The 21,088-nt window shown below is 34.5% G+C and overlaps 1 protein-coding gene across 4 annotated transcripts in view; it reads left to right on the top strand.

The window, feature by feature from the left end:
- Kibra (kibra) overlaps positions 1–21,088 on the top strand; it is a 62,534-nt gene that overhangs the window by 38,024 nt on the left and 3,422 nt on the right. For 3 of the 4 annotated variants that reach the window (XR_003368764.2, XM_026634543.2, XM_064218551.1), the window contains exons 1-13: positions 12,198–12,770; positions 14,532–14,640; positions 15,769–15,943; positions 16,399–17,244; positions 17,469–17,601; positions 17,725–17,827; positions 17,962–18,063; positions 18,262–18,363; positions 18,517–18,634; positions 19,160–19,337; positions 19,650–19,803; positions 20,062–20,150; positions 20,641–20,786. Coding sequence is in view for 3 of the 4 variants with exons in the window: in XM_026634543.2 (XP_026490328.1) it covers positions 12,213–12,770; positions 14,532–14,640; positions 15,769–15,943; positions 16,399–17,244; positions 17,469–17,601; positions 17,725–17,827; positions 17,962–18,063; positions 18,262–18,363; positions 18,517–18,634; positions 19,160–19,337; positions 19,650–19,803; positions 20,062–20,150; positions 20,641–20,786 (2,813 nt within the window). In the remaining variant the exon portion in view is untranslated. Of the gene's footprint in view, positions 1–12,197; positions 12,771–14,531; positions 14,641–15,768; positions 15,944–16,398; positions 17,245–17,468; positions 17,602–17,724; positions 17,828–17,961; positions 18,064–18,261; positions 18,364–18,516; positions 18,635–19,159; positions 19,338–19,649; positions 19,804–20,061; positions 20,151–20,640; positions 20,787–21,088 lie in introns of those variants that run through there. The other variant, XM_026634544.2, reaches the window with a different exon arrangement.

The raw sequence follows: 21,088 nt of genomic DNA, 5'->3' as shown, positions 1-21,088 counted from the left end.
GCGGCTTCGCGTGTTAGGTGTTGGACATCGTCAGCCGTTAGGCATAAAAAGCCTATGTCATTTCTTGGAGTTCAAACTTGCTTTATACCAAATTTCATCAAATTTAGTTCAGTACTTTGGTCGTGAAAGAGCAACAGACAGACAGAGCTACTTTCACATTTATAATATTAGTACAGATTGTAATAAGATTAATTAAACTTACATAACGCCGTTTGGTTGGTACACTGTTTGAATGTTTTTTTTTTTTTGTTATTAAATGTACAATCAAGTTTTCATTTAAGTTGAAAAGGAAGGCTTATGGTAAATTTCAATTTAGGTTTATAACTGTATTCATTTATACGTCGGCTGTGGCTTTGTTTCTTGATTAGGGGTTGGTAGCAATCAATAATTGTTGTCATGGTTACCGAAAATCGACACATCATTATCATTCGATTTTTAAAATGCAATTATTTAAATCTTAAAGAATAAAATAATATAAATATTACAGTTATTTTCACGTTTCAACAGATTAACAAAAAGTATATATATCGAGTTCCGTTTTCGTATTCTCTTATTCAAATTAAGGGTATTTTAAATAATTACAACGAACAGACAGTGCTACTGTTGATAAATTATACACTACGGATGAATGATTGTCGAGATGTGGACGAAATTGTCCGATTAACTGACGGTTTTGACGGTCCCGGTGAGAATCGTGTTTCAGTTAAATTAAAAGATGAACATATTATTTAAAATCTTTTAAATTTCGAAAGTATTTATGGGATTTTTTTTTCGTGTTTATCGATTAATATGATTTCTGTTATTAATTGTTATTAAGATGATATTTCTATTAGAGGAAAGTCGTAAACGCCACTAATTTGGTTTTTCGTTGTATCGAGTAATTATATATTGTATATTGAAAACATGACTATTCGTTGATCAACAAACGAATGATCGAAATATATCAAGATATCTCGTTTCACGTTCCAACGATAAACGTTTAGATTTATGGATGTCACTTAGTTTTTTAATGTAAGATCACTTAAATAAATTCCGATGTGAAAATGAAGATCAACGCCTAAAATCCTTGTATATAATTTATATATATAAAATATATTTTATTTTATATATGATATCTTTAATACATTATCTGTACCTAACTCTCGAACGTTTTCACGTTTCGTTACAAAGGCTCAGATTAAAAAAATCTCATTAAAATTTAACCATATAATTGTAATTTAAAAATAATTTATCCATTTTTAAGTATATTTTAAAATAAAGCCAGTTACAGACGAGAAATTAGATCGGTCGAGAGGTAATTAAAATTTTATTCATATAGCGTCTCGCATATTTGAACGGGTACAGTTTCCTGCGTGCCTTGGATGCTTTTTTGAGAACATGTGGACACCGCATTACACGGATTTTACGACTTTTTGCCATATACTTGTACAGTCAGCATAATATTAAAGCATATTAAATTATATGTGTATGATTATAATGTTCACTAAATTATATATGTAAATGTATATTTAAATAGAATGTATAATATAATTATGATTATTATATATTCTATTTAATTCTAATGAGACGAAATATTATTCTTTTGTTTAATATCAAAAGATGATTCAACATATTTTTAAATTTAGAATCTTATAATGTTTTAAAATAAACTCTAGATGGTAAAACTGCATATAGTTGAACCCCTTTCCATAGTCTTATTACAAGATTCGTCTTTAATAATAAGCGATTCATATTCAATTACGGTGGAAAAAAACAGTTAATTCATTGAAAGTAATAAAATTTGAGCCATCTTATAGTTAAATGAGACGGGTAATAAGTTAGATGTTTTGTGTTGACCCTACACCGGTCGTAAACTGTGGAATCACCAATAATAAACATTCCACATTTCATCTTAAACCACATTGACCGTTTTATGTTCGAAACAAGTATCGTCCGTGACTTTGTTCGTATTGTTTTATAATTAGTCAATTTCCAAAGTCTATTGCAAATGTCAAGTAAACATGTTGGTAACGGTAATTTTTATTTTATACAGATACGATTGTAATTTCGAATTACCTCTGTCCTGTATTTTGAAGTATTGCTTTGCGATATAAAAACAATATAATAGCTATATTCAATATCCATTCCAACCATACTTATTCTAGTTCAATACTTATATGGAAACCGTTCTTGCATTAAAGTATATCAAATTTTTCTTACTATTTATTTTGCCAGTACTAGAATTTTAAAGTCTACAATTTATGGGAGCCTTCCATAGTTATAAATAAGTAAGGAATGTCACCCGGACGGGAGCCAGTTTATTTGTTAAGCTACAGGGCGTCTCAGGTGTAACGTTATCGAATATAGCTCTTATTCTCATAGTGATAAGTGCCAATAAATTTTGGTATGCTTTTCCCTATACAAGGACAATGGGACAGCTTCTGTACTACGCACAGATTAGATAGGTGTTGTCACGGCTGATGGACATACATCAGTTTAATTAATGGAGCTGTCTGTAAGGTTTAAGGTACACTTTTTGCTGAATTCCATCAGATACTAACTCCAAAAAGTCGTACCGCAATTGGGAATGTATTTCTTATGTTAATTCTATGACTTTTTTATTCGTATTAAGCTTAATTTTATTCAATTAAAATTAAACATATGTCTCTTAACACGTTTTGGAATAAGAAGACATAGCTAGAAGTGCCTTACTAAAATAAATATCAACTTTGTAGTAATTATGACCGAAATATACCTAAAGATATAATGTTTTTCTGTAAAGCGAAGTTGTTATGCTAACGCTTTTCTAGCACAACGCCGTATGAACGACTATTTTAAGTTTCAAAGATAGTAATCTAAATAAAGCCATTCAAATTACACACATAATTACCATTATAGACTTAAAGTTTTTATTCCATGGAAACACGTTTCTTTGGAACGTCAGAATTCTCCACCATTGCAGTCAAACTCAATGACGTAAATACATATGTAATGGACCATCAACGATAATCTTAATGCTAATATTTAAAGTGACACAGCATAACATCCACTCATCTCTGAACGCTTGAAATAAAAGTATCGCTTTTAGATAAAGGTAAAAAACCTTCGAAGAATGTCACTTAACAAAGGCCATGTCAGTTGTCAACAATTTATGATCGTGAAAGTCGCATTCCATGCCTCGGATTCCTATCCTCATGAATTCAAAAGGGAAAAATAAAAAAAAAAGACGCATAACAAAATGATCTGTATTATGTACTCGCAAATATCATAATCGCGTGACGAATAACACTCCGATGTGGTACGGTAGGAGATGGGTGACGTATTTGAGTGATTGCCCGAACCGGGTATTAAGGGATTATTCTTGGGTGATACGAAATTCGTGAGGTCAAGCGTTATGTTTTAAAATTGTGCTCGTGATCGTAAGTACATTTTAAATTTCGAACGGTATCTTAGTTGGAGTCTTAGCGTACATAATAAATTTAAATAGTAATTAAAACAAATAAATGTAATCTTGATTAAATGAGAATCGACACTGGTGTTTTCCAATTTGTGCATTTGTATAAGCTCTTCGTCGTTAATGGTTTTCTGTGGCGAAGGCTTGACGGGTGGTGGGGAGGGGGAGGGACGAAGGACGGGGTGCGCGTCCTCGACCCGCGCGGCCTCGGCGTGTGCGCATTGTTTCAGCTTGCGTTACTCATAAAAACGTTAGGGTCACCACGCGAAAACAATGGCTTTATACTTTTTATAAATCGCCACGTAGACTATACAATATTTTTTAAATTGATTTATAAAATGCATAAAAGTCTAAATTATTATTGAGATGAAATAAAGTAATCTAAAAGATTAATTAATTCGTGTTTTAAATTTTTATGTTGTCTCAACTTGACTTCTCATATAATATAATATTATATATAAATAACGTAATATTATATGTGTCTGTTTTAACACAAAAACACAAACTGCAATCATTTCACTAAATAATATATGGGACTTACTGATAATCCCAATAAGTAATTAAATAGTAAGTTTTCACACTCTGATGATCTCATACAACGTCCGGTCTGTACAACAATATATCTATATTGAAGATATTATTTATCACTTACTTCCATAACTCGTAAATCTCATAATCTATTATCAATTATTTAAATGTTGTATTGGAAATGTATGTTGTTTGTTTTGAAGAGTGTTTGAGATATATTTTAAAGTTGATATAAGGCTGATTACAGATTCTATTGCAGTAGATTTTTTTTTTCGTTTGTACATAACAGATACAATAGAAAAAATAAGAATGTTATTGCTGACGATACAAGTACTTACCTAAGTGATCCTACAAAAGTATACAATAAACAAATGATATAAGATTTTAAATTAACATGGTTATTTTTATTACTAACAGTATTTAAAACGGGATATTTACCATGTTTTTTATTTTTATTTGGTGGAGCTCGATATTTCGTAGACATCTACCCGCAAACGTCAGTCTCGTGAACAAGACATTCGTAGATAATGTCGAAATATCGAACTCCACCAAATAAAAATAAAAAACATGGTAAATATCCCGTTTTAAATACTGTTAGTAATAAACAAATTATTTACAAGATCAAAGTTGTTTTTCCAATTAAATAAGGATATTTAGAATACCGCTTTTTATATACAAGAATAATCGCTACACAACACATATTTGATACAGATAATGTCGCCTAGAAGTTTGATTTATTTTATACAAAATTTTATATTTCAAAGTATCTAGGTTTATACAGTTAATAAATACCTCCATATACCGAGTCACAATAGTCATTAGTCATCTGACTAATAGTCATTACGATTATAATCTATTAAAATGAAGGATTAATTATAGTTCTGTGCATAAAAGATGTATGTAGTGTTGTGTTGTGTCTTTTATGTAGAACAATTATATGAGGTATGCAATGATCATATCCTTTATGAGTCCTCCCAAAACCCTTCCACATATTAACCCTACACGGTAACCCGAGATTGTTTTTACAGTGTGACGTGCGCGTGCGCAGGCGATGTCGAACGACCTCCGATACGGGCCTTGAAGCAAACGCACTTGGATTATGTGATTTCATAACAATAACTGAATACGCGCAGTCCCTTTTAAATGGATTTAGATGTACAAACATTTTGACAAGTTAAGCTTTAAAGCTTAGTTTTAATCTTAACTAAAGTATACTTCATTCCGTTTAATTTGTTTAATTTGATGTTTGTTTTCAATTACATTATGTTATGTAACGACGTAACTATATATACTAAAGTTTGCTTCAAAAGATAATCTTTATTGTCTGATACTTATTTTTTGTTTTCCTAAATTAGACATTACGGGACATAAAGCTATAAAGAAGTTTATGACTCAGAAGTTATTATTTAAAAACGTTTGTTTTTGCACAGACAAAGGTTTGTGCTTAGATTTTGTTTTGATAATGCAGTTGTTCAAGGAATCTTTAATTATATACTAATATTGGTCGTAAAAACCGAGGGGGGTCGATATTATTAAAGGTATTCGAAAGAAACCGCGGATACAACTGTTATAATATTTTAAGTGCATTCCTTAAGAGACACACCCGTCATTTATCAAGCTATGCGTGGGCGCACTAAACTTAAATGTGTAGCTAATTGTTATAAATGATCTAATAATTAATTTAGTCATGGCCCTAATGAAAATAACTTCTAGACGTTTTAAAATAAGCTATGTTTTTAAATTTATTAATTTAAACATAACTTTGGTTACATATTTATGAACTGTTTTCTGTTCGACTTGTTGGTGTGTGGTTGCATTAGTTTAATGGAAATTATATGATATAGGTTCTTGTGTTTAAGAAGATAATTTTATGTAAATGCTATTTCGCTGTTGCTAATATTTTAAGCGTGAAAGGTTGGATGGATGTTAGTTACTCGAAACACGCCAGAACGGCTAAATGGATCAGAATGGGATTTGGTTCAGAGATAGATTATAGTTTGGAGTAGTACCTACATAGGTTACTTTTTATCCCGGAATATGGAAGTAACACTTGCATCCCCATGCATTAAATGAGTAATGTTATATATGTAAAGAAGGATAAAACAAAACACATTCATATCGAATTAATAACATTTTGTAGGGATGGTATTTTTATTGCCTGTAACCAAATTGTAATCATGTAACACTGTTGCCATTAATTTACCAATAAATAATATTCACAATGATTTATTCAATTTATAACAGCAAGGTCTGCAAGTAGTAGACATAGATGTATTAACAAAACTAGAGCCTCGAGGGACATGGTTATAAACGCCCCTTGTTAGAATGTAACGGCTTGTTACTTAGTGAGTTAGTATAGAAATGAGTATCTGTAGTCGCTGTGATTTTATCTAAGTTCCAAATAGATTCGTGTATAATGTTAGATGTAAATTATTTATATTAACTATGTTTCGTTATAAGTAACTATATGCTACTCGTCCCGGCTTCGCACGGGTAGAATAAGAGTTTATATATATAATTATAAACATTTAATGATTATTTTTTTGTCCTAAACCTTCCATTGTGTAGCCAAAATATCTTACTAAAGTTTCATCACAATTAGATAAACAATTTAGGAGCGTTTAGAGGACATACACGAGCCAGTGTAACAGACAAAAGGCAAGACATCTCAGTTACCAAGGTTGGTTGCGCATTGGCGATGTAAGGAATTGTTACAATTTCTTATGGCGCCAATGTGGTAAGTGGTGACCACTTGTTCAGGTGGACCATGGACAAGTCCGCATACCTCTGCTATAAATAAAAAAAAGGATAAGAAGACTGGTTGTGCCCTGTGGTTCTCACTCGACTTAATTTAGATTAAGCCAGTTTAATATATCCATAATCAAGTGCATCAAAATAACTTAAAACCAGTGAGGTTTGCCGTATTGGTTTAAATTTGTCATTACCCCTATGCTCCTTATGGTAATAAAGTCAAACTTCCTTTATAAACAGAGTGTAAAGTCCTAAAATAAAACTCGATTCATTTTAAAATTCGATCTTATATTTCATGTGAGTACGTTCAAACATAACCAGCTGTGTTATAAATATATATAAATAAAATACGCATGTCATAATTACTTGTAACTGTTTTATTAATTAAATACGGAATTTTTACGCTTGGTCGGTTAATACTATATTGTATAAATTATATATATTTATGAAATAAATTCATAGCAATCCGTAACCCTCAAAACTATAAATGTGTATTATAATTAAACATCAAAATCTCAAAAAAATATTTGTTTAGAACGCGTAACATATATTATTAAATCGTAAATAGTATTACCGGAACGTAAATCGAAAATATAACCAAAAACCGTTCAAGCATTACCTTATTCTATACAATAGACCATTATGGGACCCTAAACAAAGGAAAGGCTGGCACGCGAATTCCTAGAAGCAGAGATTCCCAACTCGATCTAAGAATAGTTTTTTATTCAATTCTCACGAGGGTTTTTCCTTTTTTTTCACCGCATTCCTGAGATAGTTGTAGATGGCAGGTAAAGCTGGCAACACGATGGAATCATACCGATACTTCGCCATATCATATAAAGCTATTTATATGTAATTATATGCTATTTAAGATACTACGGAATTTTCTGCCTCTTATTTTTTAAATGATGAGATAAGAAATACGCTTAATGGCTATTTTTTAAATGGTCGATATTTCTCTAGAATTTTAAACGTTTGATTGAATCGAATAATTTTATATACTCACAATCTCAAGGTAATTTTAATATTGAACAACTGGTTAATTAACATATTTCAATAATAGCAAAATATTCATTCACATAGCTTCGCTTTTTTTTTCGAATATACCGAAATAGACAAAGGAATTTGATTAAATATTTACCATGGAGTTTGAATATTGCTTGGTTTTCAGTACAGTTGATTTATTGTATAATTTTTAAACGATAACATTAATAAATGACTTTACGAATATATTTTCTAATTGCGAGAAACGAATGGTGTCATTTCATATAGTTTAAAATGCAATTATCTTGTAATGGCCGTTCAGAATTTGATAAATATTATAAATGATAGGTTGATTGCTATAAAATATTTATGGAATTCGATAACTGTACGAGGTTTGAAGTTAATTTGTTATATGACTCCGTCTCTACGAAAACCAGTAGTAAAGTTCATTACACGCTCGACGTACATAAAATACTTTTAATAAGATTGTAAAAAGTTTTACAACCGCAACTAATCCTTACTAGACGTACATTATATTTATGTGTTCAGACACAAGACATGGTTTTCAATACAAACTTAACACCATGCCTTAATCGTGAAACTCTCCAAGTTATTAAAATTCACGTATATATTATATCCGATACTATTTTTTACATTGTATACGATTACGAATTCAATTACCATAGCTGTCATGCAAACTATAAAGTACAAGCGTGGTAATAATATATGCCGCGTCTGTGTCTAGTGTATTCTGTGGCGCATTCTTTCTCCGTAACACCGGGAGCGCTCGTTGGCTCAATAATAATATGACCGAAAAAAAAAAAAAACGAAAACGTCAGAGCGAACGTTTCGTGCGCCCGCGCCTCACCCGCCCCGGCCTTCTGTCATATTTTTTTTACTTTTTTCTTTTTTTTTACCTTTTTTTCTATTGCTCGATGCTTCGGGGGATAATCACGTGTAACGCTAGACTGCATTCGGGAGTATATTAATATGAAAATCATTTGTATTGCCTTTTGTTGAATTGATGGATAGAATGTGCAGCAAATTGAATTCGGAATATGTTCGATAAATTCGTTTGAAGTTGATAACGCCAGATGGTTGTATTGTTGACGCGTCTAACTTCGCCGTCAGTGATCGACGCTTACGGGTTCGATTCCCGTGCATGGTTCCACAGACAATGTACTATTATAGTCATGGTCTTCTAAGAACATGCAATATGAACATATGCGTTTGTTTGTTGATTGTTTCTTACATAGAGATTAATCTCCAAATGCATGTTACATTATTTTTATTATAAACAGCAACTAAATCTAAACTCTCGTCATTTACGCCGTCTCTATTTGATGACTCGTTGGCAGTACTCATGTATATTATCATTTCTATCTGTTTATAGTTTTCTTGTAAGATTATAATGAAGCTATACCGTTACTTCTAGATTACTTTGGAAGAGAAATTCATTTACAATTATATATTTTTTTATCAATCTTTTTATTTATTTATTGTACCTATACTTAGACATCTAACTTAGATACTAACATTAGGGTTAGTTTTTTTATTTGAGTTTATTATTTAGAAATATATTTTAAGTAATAATATCAGGCCGGTTTAAAATAATAAATAATTTTAGTAGATATATTTTCTACACTTTCTACTTGTATTATTTTTTATAGAATAGCTGGTTGATTATAAAAATGTTTTTTTTTCTGTCAGTAATTATTTAGTAGTTTTGATTAATTTAGTATATTTAGGCAGACAGGCTAACAGTGTAACAGAGGCCTAAGGGCCGGCAGGCGTGAGGCCAGCGAGGAATTTTAATCGCATCCAAGCTGGCCGATGCCGAGGGCAATAAAAAAACCACTGGCAACCTGCATTTTGGATATGAAACAACTGCTAGGTCGTTTTTAATATATAGAATAACATTTTTAAATTAATTTACGTCGAATTTGTAATACAAAAGTTTCAATGATATTTTTAATAGAAATACTTTCTGGCTGTATAGTTTAGATTCATTACATGAATTTATCCAATTCTTAGTAGTTTTCATGTTCAATATTCAACTGCAAGCGAATGTCACATGTAACAGTGTTATGTTTATATATTAATCAACATAACATTCCTAGCATACTATTGTGTAATGTGCACTAACAATAGTGTGGAATATTTATGACAACAAATGAGATTATATAATATAAATTTATAATGAAATATTTATAGATATATCATTGTAAATTCTTGCAAGGTCTTGTTATTTATTGTATGCTATGTGTACGTATAAAATAACTTTATTGTGTGATGTACATAGCTGAGATGGTACAGTGGTTGATACGCGTGAATCGTTATCGAATATTGCGAGTTCAAGTTTGGCAAGCGCTACTACAGAATTACATGTCATTAATTGAATGATATATCTGTATGGTAGTGGAAAACTTCTCAAAGGAAAGTAAGCCTTAGCCAAGTAAACCTTAGCTTAGTGAGCATTGGCGAAGCCAGAGTTTTGTTGTAGGAGACGGTGTGTTTGGGAAGATCTACGCTTTTACAAATTTGGTTTTGGATATAATTGTGGCTTACTAGTTATTTTTTTAGAAAGGACACCAGGTTTACTTGAAATGGCTGTGCCCATAATCTTTCCTGGCTCTCTTTGGAAACTTACAATGATATATATCTTATTCCTCTCCAATAACATATAATTTTTTAAAGCTTTTCAATTATTTGATCGTATTAATAAGATATGATCGGCATAAAAGTATGAAATTTTAATTTATTATTCGGTATATTATTCCTATAAATTGTCTATATATAAATAATACAACTATTAGCTACTGGAGAAAATCTCTACCCGTTTCTAGTAGATAGGCAAAGGAGAAAAAAAACTAAAATTAGTTTCGTGGGGCTACGAGTACGAAAGAGAAAGAAGTATTGGAATAGGATCTGATGTTAGAAAGAGATGGGAAAAACTTTGAGTTGAAATGTAACCGGTCCAGGGGAGGCAGATGTGTCTTAAAACCCCCAAGGCATTACAGATTCCAACAATAAGAAAATTGTGTAAAAAAAAAACAAACGCGTTCCCTCAATACGAATGTATTTAGCTAAATTCAAAGTTTCTGTCAAACATAACGCCTTTAAGTATCATTAAAGGTAAGACTTATGTATTTTTATATATGTATGTTTATACAAAAATGATAAATTCCTATAAAAAAATATACGTAAATATTTCACGGGCCGTTTAAATTCCAAGCAAGTCATGAACGTAAGCAGTCGATCGCAGTTGGATGGCATTATTTTCACTTTAGGTAAATTTCTGTTCGAGTTGGCTAACAAAAAATATATAGCTATTAGTCGAACATAGCGTGGCACCGGGCCAAATTACCTGTCTGTTTGTACAAACTCGTTAAAGTTGAATGTTATGAATTAAATTACTTTTAGAAGTCGACTTACAATTTTGTTCTCGTCCGCGAACGATGTTCTCGAACCACGCTTTAAAATTACAAATAACGCTATAAAATAACAAGTATACGTAGTATAGTTGTATAATTCGACAATTTAAGGAGTCGTTTAAAGTAAGATAACCATTGGCATAGTCTAGCAGGCGACATGCGCTACATAGCTTCGTAAAAATGTACTTGTAAGTGCCTATAGCTAAGGAATTATGTGGTTAGTTAGGTAGAAAAAAATTCCAAGTATTTCGCTGTCAGAATGCCTTCTGGTTGTGAAGACTATAGTCTTACTTAGATGATTAAATGAAATGGAAGGCATTAAAATATATTCTTTGTCGCAACATTTTAATGGGTCTATAAAAATGTATTTTTTTTTATTTATTCGTCAAAATACCGTTTGAATGCTCGTTATAGCAAGTAGGCTGCAGAAATGGTCCGGGACGGGATTGCAAATGCGTGTAAAGGAATTCCGGAACAAAAATGCCCGCGTCTACCTGCAGACGCACCCGCCAGATGTGCTCGCATCTCGCGCATACCAACAATAAGCCATGTAAATTGTTTACGTGGAAAATCTGAGAAAATCGCCCGCTAACTACGCGTAACCGCCTCATTGCGACGCGCCGCCATATGTGAAATTGTCAGCTTTTTTGCATTCCGAGCCGCTGTCCTGTCGCCGACGTTCAGAAGCGATTACGACAATTGTTTACTGACCGGTAATTAGTCGCATTGCAAAAACTGAGGGGTATTCGGTTGATTTAATATCGGGATTTAAAATTAAATTGTTCAGGAATTCGTAAGGTGGTGAATGATTCGCGTGCGGAGGACACGGGACGAGGTCACAGGGGTCCGTTACGGCGTCGGCCGGGCCAGGCCTCGGCGGGCTCGCGTTTCGTCGAACTTATTACGACAGATGGCCGCGGCCCGGGAGGCGGGAGCGGGCGCGGACGCCGGCTCTTCGGAGAGATCGACCTCCGAAATGCGCCCGAGATTGCATTCTTTCGGCGGCGCGGGCGCATTCCACTGCGCGCCATCCGAGCACCGCGCGCCCGCGCCAGTCGACGCGCGCCCTTTTGGGGGTTAAGATGTGTCCGTTGCGGCGGGCGCTCACTATGTGGTCCCAACCGCCGCCTCCCGAGCCGGAGCTCGAGCCAACCTTCCGCGCCCGTGCCGCTTCCGTTGATACTCACACCTGGTGTAGAGGATGTTTCGGCGCGCGACATATAGCGAGAATGGTGCGCAATGAACCGCCAGAGTATGGAGTCTGCGTGGACCCTACCTCTGCTCGTCCTGCCGGTCTATGCGTCCGTGATGAACCCCAGTACCAAAACTTGGATGAGCTGCGAAAGCGTCCCGAATATGCTAACTTAGACGAGATCAGTCGCGAGTACGGATACCGACTCTGTCCGGAAGGTCAGAACCTCGAGGACGAGGCGATCTATGAAAACATTTTGTCAGTGCGTCAAATTCGTTCCGCGGAAGTGCGTTTAGTGCCGGTGTCGGAAGTACCATACTACGAAGGTCAAGGTTACGTGGCGACTCAAGTTCTCAGCAGAAATGGAACCTTCCCGCAGTGTCCACCGCACACATGGAGCCGGCTTCAACACGCCGGCAGGATGACGGGATCGTTGAGGCTGTTCACTGTAAATATAATTGTACCAAATAATTAAATATATAACATAAAATTTAATTCTCAATAAGAATTCAATCCGTTATAGAAAATCTTTATATACTCCTATAGACGGGTGCCTGTATAACATTTTGATTTCTTTAGGCAAAACCGGATATGTGTACGAGTGATGAGGTTACTTTTTATACGCATTCCGAGCAAAAAGTTGTTGCTCAGTATGTATAATACCGTATTTATGTCGGTCGCAAAAAATACCTGGTGGAATTCTGCTCTAATGATTCGTTAATTTTAGTGGTGACTCGATGAATTTCGTACGTACCTGTGAAGTATCGTGACCAGGGATTTGAATGTATATTACCGAGGAATGTAGTATTTTCTTTAACTAAATAATACATACTTGAACGAAATTAGCTGATTTGAAACAAAAAAATCACACGTCTTTCCGAAAAATCAACACTTTTTACCTACCAATGTTTCGTATTGACATACGATATATAGTTTTACGAATATAATAGTATAATTTATATTTATTTTACGCTCGAGTTTGTGATGGTTATTGTGTTTACTTATACGCCGTTAAAGCTCATATTACAGCGAATAAAAATATAAAATATTTGCAAAAAACATATTAAAATTCCAACCAATTGTATATTTTAACATCTGCGTCGGAAGTAATAAATATTTATTAGGCAAATGTTTAACAGTTTAATGAGAAAACGTGAAATGAGTATAATAATTTTATGTATATTGTAATTCCTAACATTTTTTTACAAGTCTGAGATATATAATCGTACACAAAAACACGTTTCTCAATAACGTTTGTCAATAGATTTCCTTGTAATCGAATATATATATATATATATATACATATCTATCTTAATTATGTAACGAATCATTCTAATTATAAATGAACATACTCTTATGTGACTTAAGTATTAATTTATCCAGTGTATTTAGAGATATATTTGCCGCAAGCGATTTTTGGAGCGGATTTTGTAAATGGTTGTGACATGTATATGAAATTTTGTTGTAGATTCTTAAGTATTTCATTTCTAGATGTGATAAATTGCCTTGTGTTTATTGTTAGAGTATAGTATAGTAATATCTAGTTGAGTTGAGTCTCTGTGCACTCCCTTTTGGTGTTGCTGTGGAACCAAGAAACTTGGTAAACAGCACATAATTAAAAAAGATACCTCATTAAAAATCTATAAATACTGCTGCTACAAACACTGCTGGCAGGAAAACAACCAATAAGCAAAAGTAATTAAGCATTCCTCGCAATGCTTCAATGCGCAACCAACCTTGGGTGCTAAGATGTTCTATCCACAAGGTATATAATATCTTAGCTCCGTGGTTACACTGGCTCACTCACCCTTCAATCCGGAACATAAAAATACTAAGTAACGCTGTTTGACGGTAACATAGCTGATGAGTGTATATATAAGATACCCAGACGGGCGCGATCAAAGCCCTACCACAAAGTAAAAACATGTCTGTGGAATGTAAAGCTACCATCGGTACGGAATGTAGATTCGGCAACTAGTTATATTTTTTAGGCGGCAGTAAAAGTCAACGCAATCCTATTTCAAGCAGTTAAAAAAACGGACTGCGCCGACTCGAACAAAAATTGATATCAGGATAATTATGATGAAAAAACGATAGATACGAGCTAAGCGATATTCGTGTATATATTCAAATTTGATGCGTTCACGATAATGGTAATTTCCTTGAGTACTCTATATATATTTTATTTTTATTTTTTTATTGTCAACAGGCAAAGCGGGAAATGTACGATGTCAAAAAGCAGAGGCTGTGTCTAGCACAAGATGAGTACAAGCACCTAAACAATGCTCTGTCCACCCTCGCCGCGTCTAGAACAAGCCGTGAGTATCTTCAATACATTATGTCACCAGATAGTTGTAGGCACTAGTAGTTTATCGCAGTGTATCGCGAATGTAAAATGAAGAAAAATTGTCTACGGAGCAAGTAATTTATAATAAAAACCAAACACCCCAATTATTTATCTGTGATCTTTTAGTTTTACTTTCATCACCTAGTAGAGCAGCATTCGTTTCGACTACGATTGCTTACGAAAAAAAAGGTATTAACGAACTTTTGCCTATTTCTTTGCTAGAAAGTAGGAATCTTTAGAATTCTTAGACTACTGTTTTTTCATTAAACCAATTATTCTGAATGTTATTTAAATGAAATCCATATGCATCTTTATTGATTGGCATAAGAAACGCCGACGGCACATTCACATTTAATATTAAAAAAATAGGACAATATTACGCAAATACATTGTCATAAACATCACAGGCATTAACAACCACTTAATCATTTCAGCATTACATTTAAAACATAATCCTTTAAGAAACATTCAAATAATTCATTTTTATAACTAGATATATTTTCACGACATGAAATAAAACTCTTAATGAAGCTAGCTCAAGATTTACCTTACCTGCACACATTGAAATTCCAAATAAAAGGCATTGTTTAGGTAAAGTTACGAATCAAGCTTTTTGATCCCCCACACAATTCTCAATGGCTCGGTGCTGCATTCAATTCCTTATACAATTCTATACAATACAGCGCGCACAATGGGATATGCGATTATCCATGTTCAAAAGGTCAGTTACACGGAGGCTCGAAGTGTGTTTGAATCGAAACTTATTTTTTACTATTTTTATTAAGTAATTTCAATCGGTTTGAAAATGGAATTATTATGAAGTATTATTTCATATTTATTTAAATGTTTAAACGTTGGGAATGCTTCGATTTTTGTTTGAATGTCGACAAATATATAAGCTAGTAATATTTTAATAGGGTCTATTTTTTGTGTGTTTTAATCTCTTGTAGATAATATATGAACGAAATATAGTTTATTAAACTAAATAGGTAGTTATTAATATCAATATTATATTGTATTTATATAAATAATTATACATAATTTATAGTCTACAATTAAATAAAATGCTTTAATATTATATGTAATATTTATCATACAGTGTGTTCATCAACAACTTCCGTGACGACTACATCAACGACGTCACGTCATGATCCCGAACTACTTCGGTCTGAGGTGACTCAGGCGCGCGGTAGAGTCGCGCAGTTGAGGAAGGAGCTAAGACAAGCCAGGGCAGAGGTGGCGTGTGCCAGAAGAGGGGTTGACACGCTTGCTGAGTGAGTTATTTTGTTGGAATTATGTGTTAAGATTTTATAGAACTAGTTAAGTAAAGTGTAATTTAACTGACTCGATCAAATATTGATAAATCTTTATACTGTTTTCATCTAAATAAAAAAAAAATCCAATTCCAAATAGTAAATCTTTCAGTAATCACACATTAAAATATTCAAAGGTTTTTAAACAAATCATAAAAATGGTAGTTACGCAAATTCTTTCGCCGTCAATAAATATTTGCTAATACCTCATTCTGGTAATTCTAGAAAACCCCAAGTCACGTACGAGCTGTTTCGATATCTACTCGTTGATGCATGATTTATTAGAGTGGCCTCAGGTCAATGGGTCAATTATGATTGATGATGTCGGGGTGTCCGATTTTATTTCTGTTTACCATTGTGTACGGCTATCGAAAGACAGATACGGACTGTTTCTCTATAAAATGTATTTCTTTCAGAGTGGAGCAAAAATTGAGCTCTCAGCAAGGATGTTATAATATAACCGAAGCTCAAGCGATAATGACCGAATTGAAGAATGTTCAGAAATCTCTTACCTCAGGTGAAAAAGAGCGAGCTGATCTTATGCAATCGCTGGCTAAGTTGAAAGATGATTTAACGAGGCTACAATTAGCAGATGCTTCGCCCGATCTCTCAACTCTGAGCTTACCCCAGGAAAAATTGAGCACTGCCTCCCAAACCGATTTATGTGCGGACTTAGTCCCTATTGGCACAAGACTAGCTGAAATGGCGCGGGTTCGCCTACAATACGATGAAGCTAGAAAACGGATACAGCAAATCCAGCAACAGCTTGCGGATCTGGAGGACAAAGTCCAACCGGGTCAAGCGGAATCTGATAAAGATCGACTTCTACTTTTTCAAGAGAAAGAGCAGCTCTTACGAGAACTGAGGAGTATAACTCCGAGGACGAGATCGAAACAAGAAATGAGCGACATCCAATCAGAATGCAAGAGATTAGAACAAGATTTGAAGAATGCATTCGAGATGTCGAATAAATGTATAGCGGACAGATTAAGGCTACACGAAGAGAAACAGTTATTGTTACAGCAGCTTAAAGATGCATTGACGTCCATGACGACTTTGGAAGGACAGTTGAAAACCTTGTCAGCGTCTACGTTGTCCGTATCTAGTAGTTCGAGTCTAGGGTCCCTTTCTACAGCGAGTAGTAAGGGGTCCTTGAGTTCGGGTATCAGTTTTACAGACATTTACGGTGGGCCGCAGATAGCAAGTACCTTTCAAGCTGACAAACCTATTGATATGGTGGATCTACATAGACGAGTGGAAAGGTAAGATTGTCATGTTAATTAATTTATATTTAATAATATTCTCTAGCTAATTATTTTGCCCAATGTTATCTTATTTTTTGTTTATCTAATAAACAGTTTATATTTTTTAATATATGTTGTTTGATATTTTGTAAATGCAATGTTATTTGAAATTGAAACTTTGAATTATATTGTTGATTTAAAATATTAAGAAATTAAATATTAAGGTCTTAATTCTTTCTTAGATTACTTCGCGGAGCGAGCTTCCCAGACAGTGCTACGCCGGGCGCAAGTAGTTCACCATCTCAACCTTCTTTATCTCCAAGAAGCAGTTTATCATCAGCAAGCCCACCACCGCCACCGCCATCTTATAATCAGGTATTTATTCATTTTTATACAATTCATACATTTTTAAACATGAATTCTCCCGCATTTATTTTTGTTATTTTTCAATAACTTTTTATGATAGTAAAGTAAATAAAATTAAAAATGTATCTACAGGTGGAGAGGCAAAGACGTCAGCAAAGAGAGCTCGAAGAGAAACTCGCTGAAATGAGGATAGGCGTCGCCACGGGACTTAACGAAGTCACTGGGCTGTCTACAAGTGAGTACAGAGATATATAAAATTCTTAATTCTCTATGAAAAATATGACTTATTCGATATTATTTCATCAATTGTCCAGTAGTATCACTCGTCTTGCTTGTGCTATGATTATTAAAATTATTATTTTTTTTCAGTTCCTGTGCAACTCCAAGGTCCTGGACGACCCTGTGAGCCTCTATCCCCCATTTCGGAAACACCCCCGCCACCGCTCTCACCGAGAACTCCATCATCTAGTGGTGAGGATTTTTGCAGAGCTTTCTAGACCATATATAATTTTATAGAATGTGAGCACCTTCGTTTAATTCAAAGCTGCAGACTCTTCATTAAAAACGATTTATGTCGTGAATTTGGAGATTAGACAGATATATATCATAATATTTAAATGAATTTATTATTAATAATAAAGATTATAATGTATATTATTACTTTTATAGGTACAAACACTAGATCAGTATCGGCAGCAGTAAGCGACGAGTCGGTGGCTGGCGACTCCGGTGTATTCGAAGCCGCGCAGGCTGGAGACGCAGCTAATGCTGGTAAGTCATATTAAGCCTTAAATTATAGAGTATAAGATATATTTTTAATTATACATTAATTAACTAATTCCCTTTTGGTAATTACTTGCTTAAATTTATTGGCATTTTAATTTGTAATTTATGTAATTCTAATGTCATTTATTGTTGTTACAGTGAACAGTGCACAAATTGAGATCAAATTGCGCTACTGTTCCGACGAGAGTGCGCTCGAAATCGGCATCCTGAGAGCTCGGAACCTTCACGCTTTGTATATCGATATGGAAACAGAAGTGTGAGTCGTATATATTATTTGTTAACTCATACTGCGAAATTATTCGAAGTCACTCTCATTGCTCGAAAAAGTTCAAATGCATTTCCTGATCGAAAGCTTAAGAAAGGACTTTTTTTTAGTGTATAAACGTATGCACGGATACACAACGCTCGATAAGAACTCATGCGTAGGACGAACTCTACTGTACTTGTATCAATATGTAAATGTAAATAAATAATGAAGAAAAGTCAAACATGTAGTCATATAACTTCAAAATCTGGAATAATTGGTTCATATTTTGGTTTGCAGTCCAATTTAATTTAGGGGTTCCAAAGGGTACGGTGTTAGAGCCATTATTTTATGTAGAGTTAATAAATTAATTAAGATCATAAAGTTACAGAACTTTTTACTTATAAAATAATATGTAATATAAGAAAATCACTAGATATATTGAATAATAATATATTATAATTAATATAATATAATTCAATTATGTTACGTGACGATTATCTGATACAATATTAAGTAAAACTATTAACTTTCCAGGGCAGTCCGCGGCGCACTCGTGATGGGTGGGGGCGGAGGTATCGCCTTCAGTACCACCGCTTTAGCTTGGCGGGGTACCACTCTGCTGTGGAGGAAAAACCAGAGAGCATCTCTGGGACCTAGGGCATTGAGGGCTGCAACGCTACAGCTGAATTTAGCTGCTGGAGCTGAATGCTTGGTAAGTACATAATAATTACGATAAATGTCCTTGATATTTTTTTTTTCGAAATAATAATTTTAATTATAATGCAATGGCAATACTAACAATTTACAGATAAATCATACATTTTAAGCCATGTGACATTTAAATTTAATTCAAAAAAATGTTTCAAATGATGATACTAGCCAAATTCGAGTATTCGGCTATCAGCCTTGAGTGCCATGTGATGAATCCAGAGGCGAGAGCGATATATTAACTGATATATTTTTTATAAATCAAGACGAATTCTGCCACCGTCGTAATGATATTAAAGACTAAATCGCTTTGCAGGGTTGCACGCAAGTCAGCTTAGCGGACTTCGACCCGGATTCCGTGTCCCAGAAATGGTACAATGTGTTGAGTTTTAGAAGCATGAGACGAGACGAGAGCTCCGACGAATCTACGGTCATTAGTTCACAGACCTCTACTCTCACGAGGAACAGAGGTAAGAGTTCGATTAAAAAAAAATGATTTTGTATTACATTATATACATTTATAATATATAATATACCTTGGTTTAAATGTGAATCGTAATACATTATTTTTGGGATATTGAAAAAAAAAACCAAGTTTTCTATCTCGTTTCCATTGGTATTAAATTACGATAATAAATTTTAATATTAAAATAAACGTTTTCAATCTATACACTTAGGTATTGCAGTTCTTGTATTTCATTGGTTTTTTTTTTTTGGTTGTTTAACAGGACCAGAGAGTATGACAAGTGCGGAATGTAATGTGGACTGTGAGAACTCTGCCTCCGAAGACGAGGAGTCAAGGGAACCTTTAAATCAGGTAAGGTAAACAAATAATTTAAAGCGTACCTCTTAAAAGCAAGCCAATGCTTTCATAGAACAGTTCTCCATGTCCATTCGAGTGTTTAATTAAATTTCCCCTAAAGGTTAGCCCTTACGACACGTACGTACTTCGTGGTAGGGCTTTGTGCAAACCCGTCTGGGTAGGTACCACCCACTCATCAGATATTCTACCGCCAAACAGCAATACTCAGTATTGTTGTGTTCCGGTTTGAAGGGTGAGTGAGCCAGTGTAACAGGCACAGTGTAACAGGGACATAACATTTTAGTTCCCAAGGTTGGTGGCGCGTTGGTGATGTAAGGAATGGTTAATATTTCTAACAGCGCCATTGTCTATGGGTGGTGGTGACCACTTACCATCAGGTGGCCCATTTGCTCGCCCACCTACCGATACCATAAAAAAAAACCTACAGGCTGATATGGGGCTAGTATTCATATAACTATTATCTAATTAGTAATTTCCCGCGCAGATCGTTGAAGAAGATTCGTTCGAAGATTACATTCCTGAAGAGGACATAACGTTGGAGGACGAGTACTTACATCCAGCCACCGCCGAGAAAGAGACAAACACTGAGTGCAATTTCTGTCCGGAGGGAGCGAGACAACTGCACAGACGGTACGTACTCCTCACTCGCTTCAGTTCATATATACGTGTATTAAAGACTCGCTGCCCGCACCCCACCGACTACGTTCTGAGCCGAGGTGCGATCGCATAGGAGACACCCTCAGGACGAACGTCACTCTCGAGCCCAAAAGGGTTCGCCTTAAGGCAGAGTCTTAACACTCGCCCCGACGTTCGGTGACGCTGTAAAGGCCAGTAGAGCCAACAGCACTACTCAATCCAGATACAAAAAAAAAATCGCTGCCCGCAGTACGTCGCTTATCGATAAATACCACTATTGTATTTTGTGTCATTGT

This window comes from Vanessa tameamea, chromosome 22 (genome assembly GCF_037043105.1).
Source record: "Vanessa tameamea isolate UH-Manoa-2023 chromosome 22, ilVanTame1 primary haplotype, whole genome shotgun sequence".
Classification (NCBI taxonomy): Eukaryota; Metazoa; Arthropoda; class Insecta; order Lepidoptera; family Nymphalidae; genus Vanessa; species Vanessa tameamea.
This window is presented reverse-complemented; position numbering and strand designations above follow the sequence as displayed.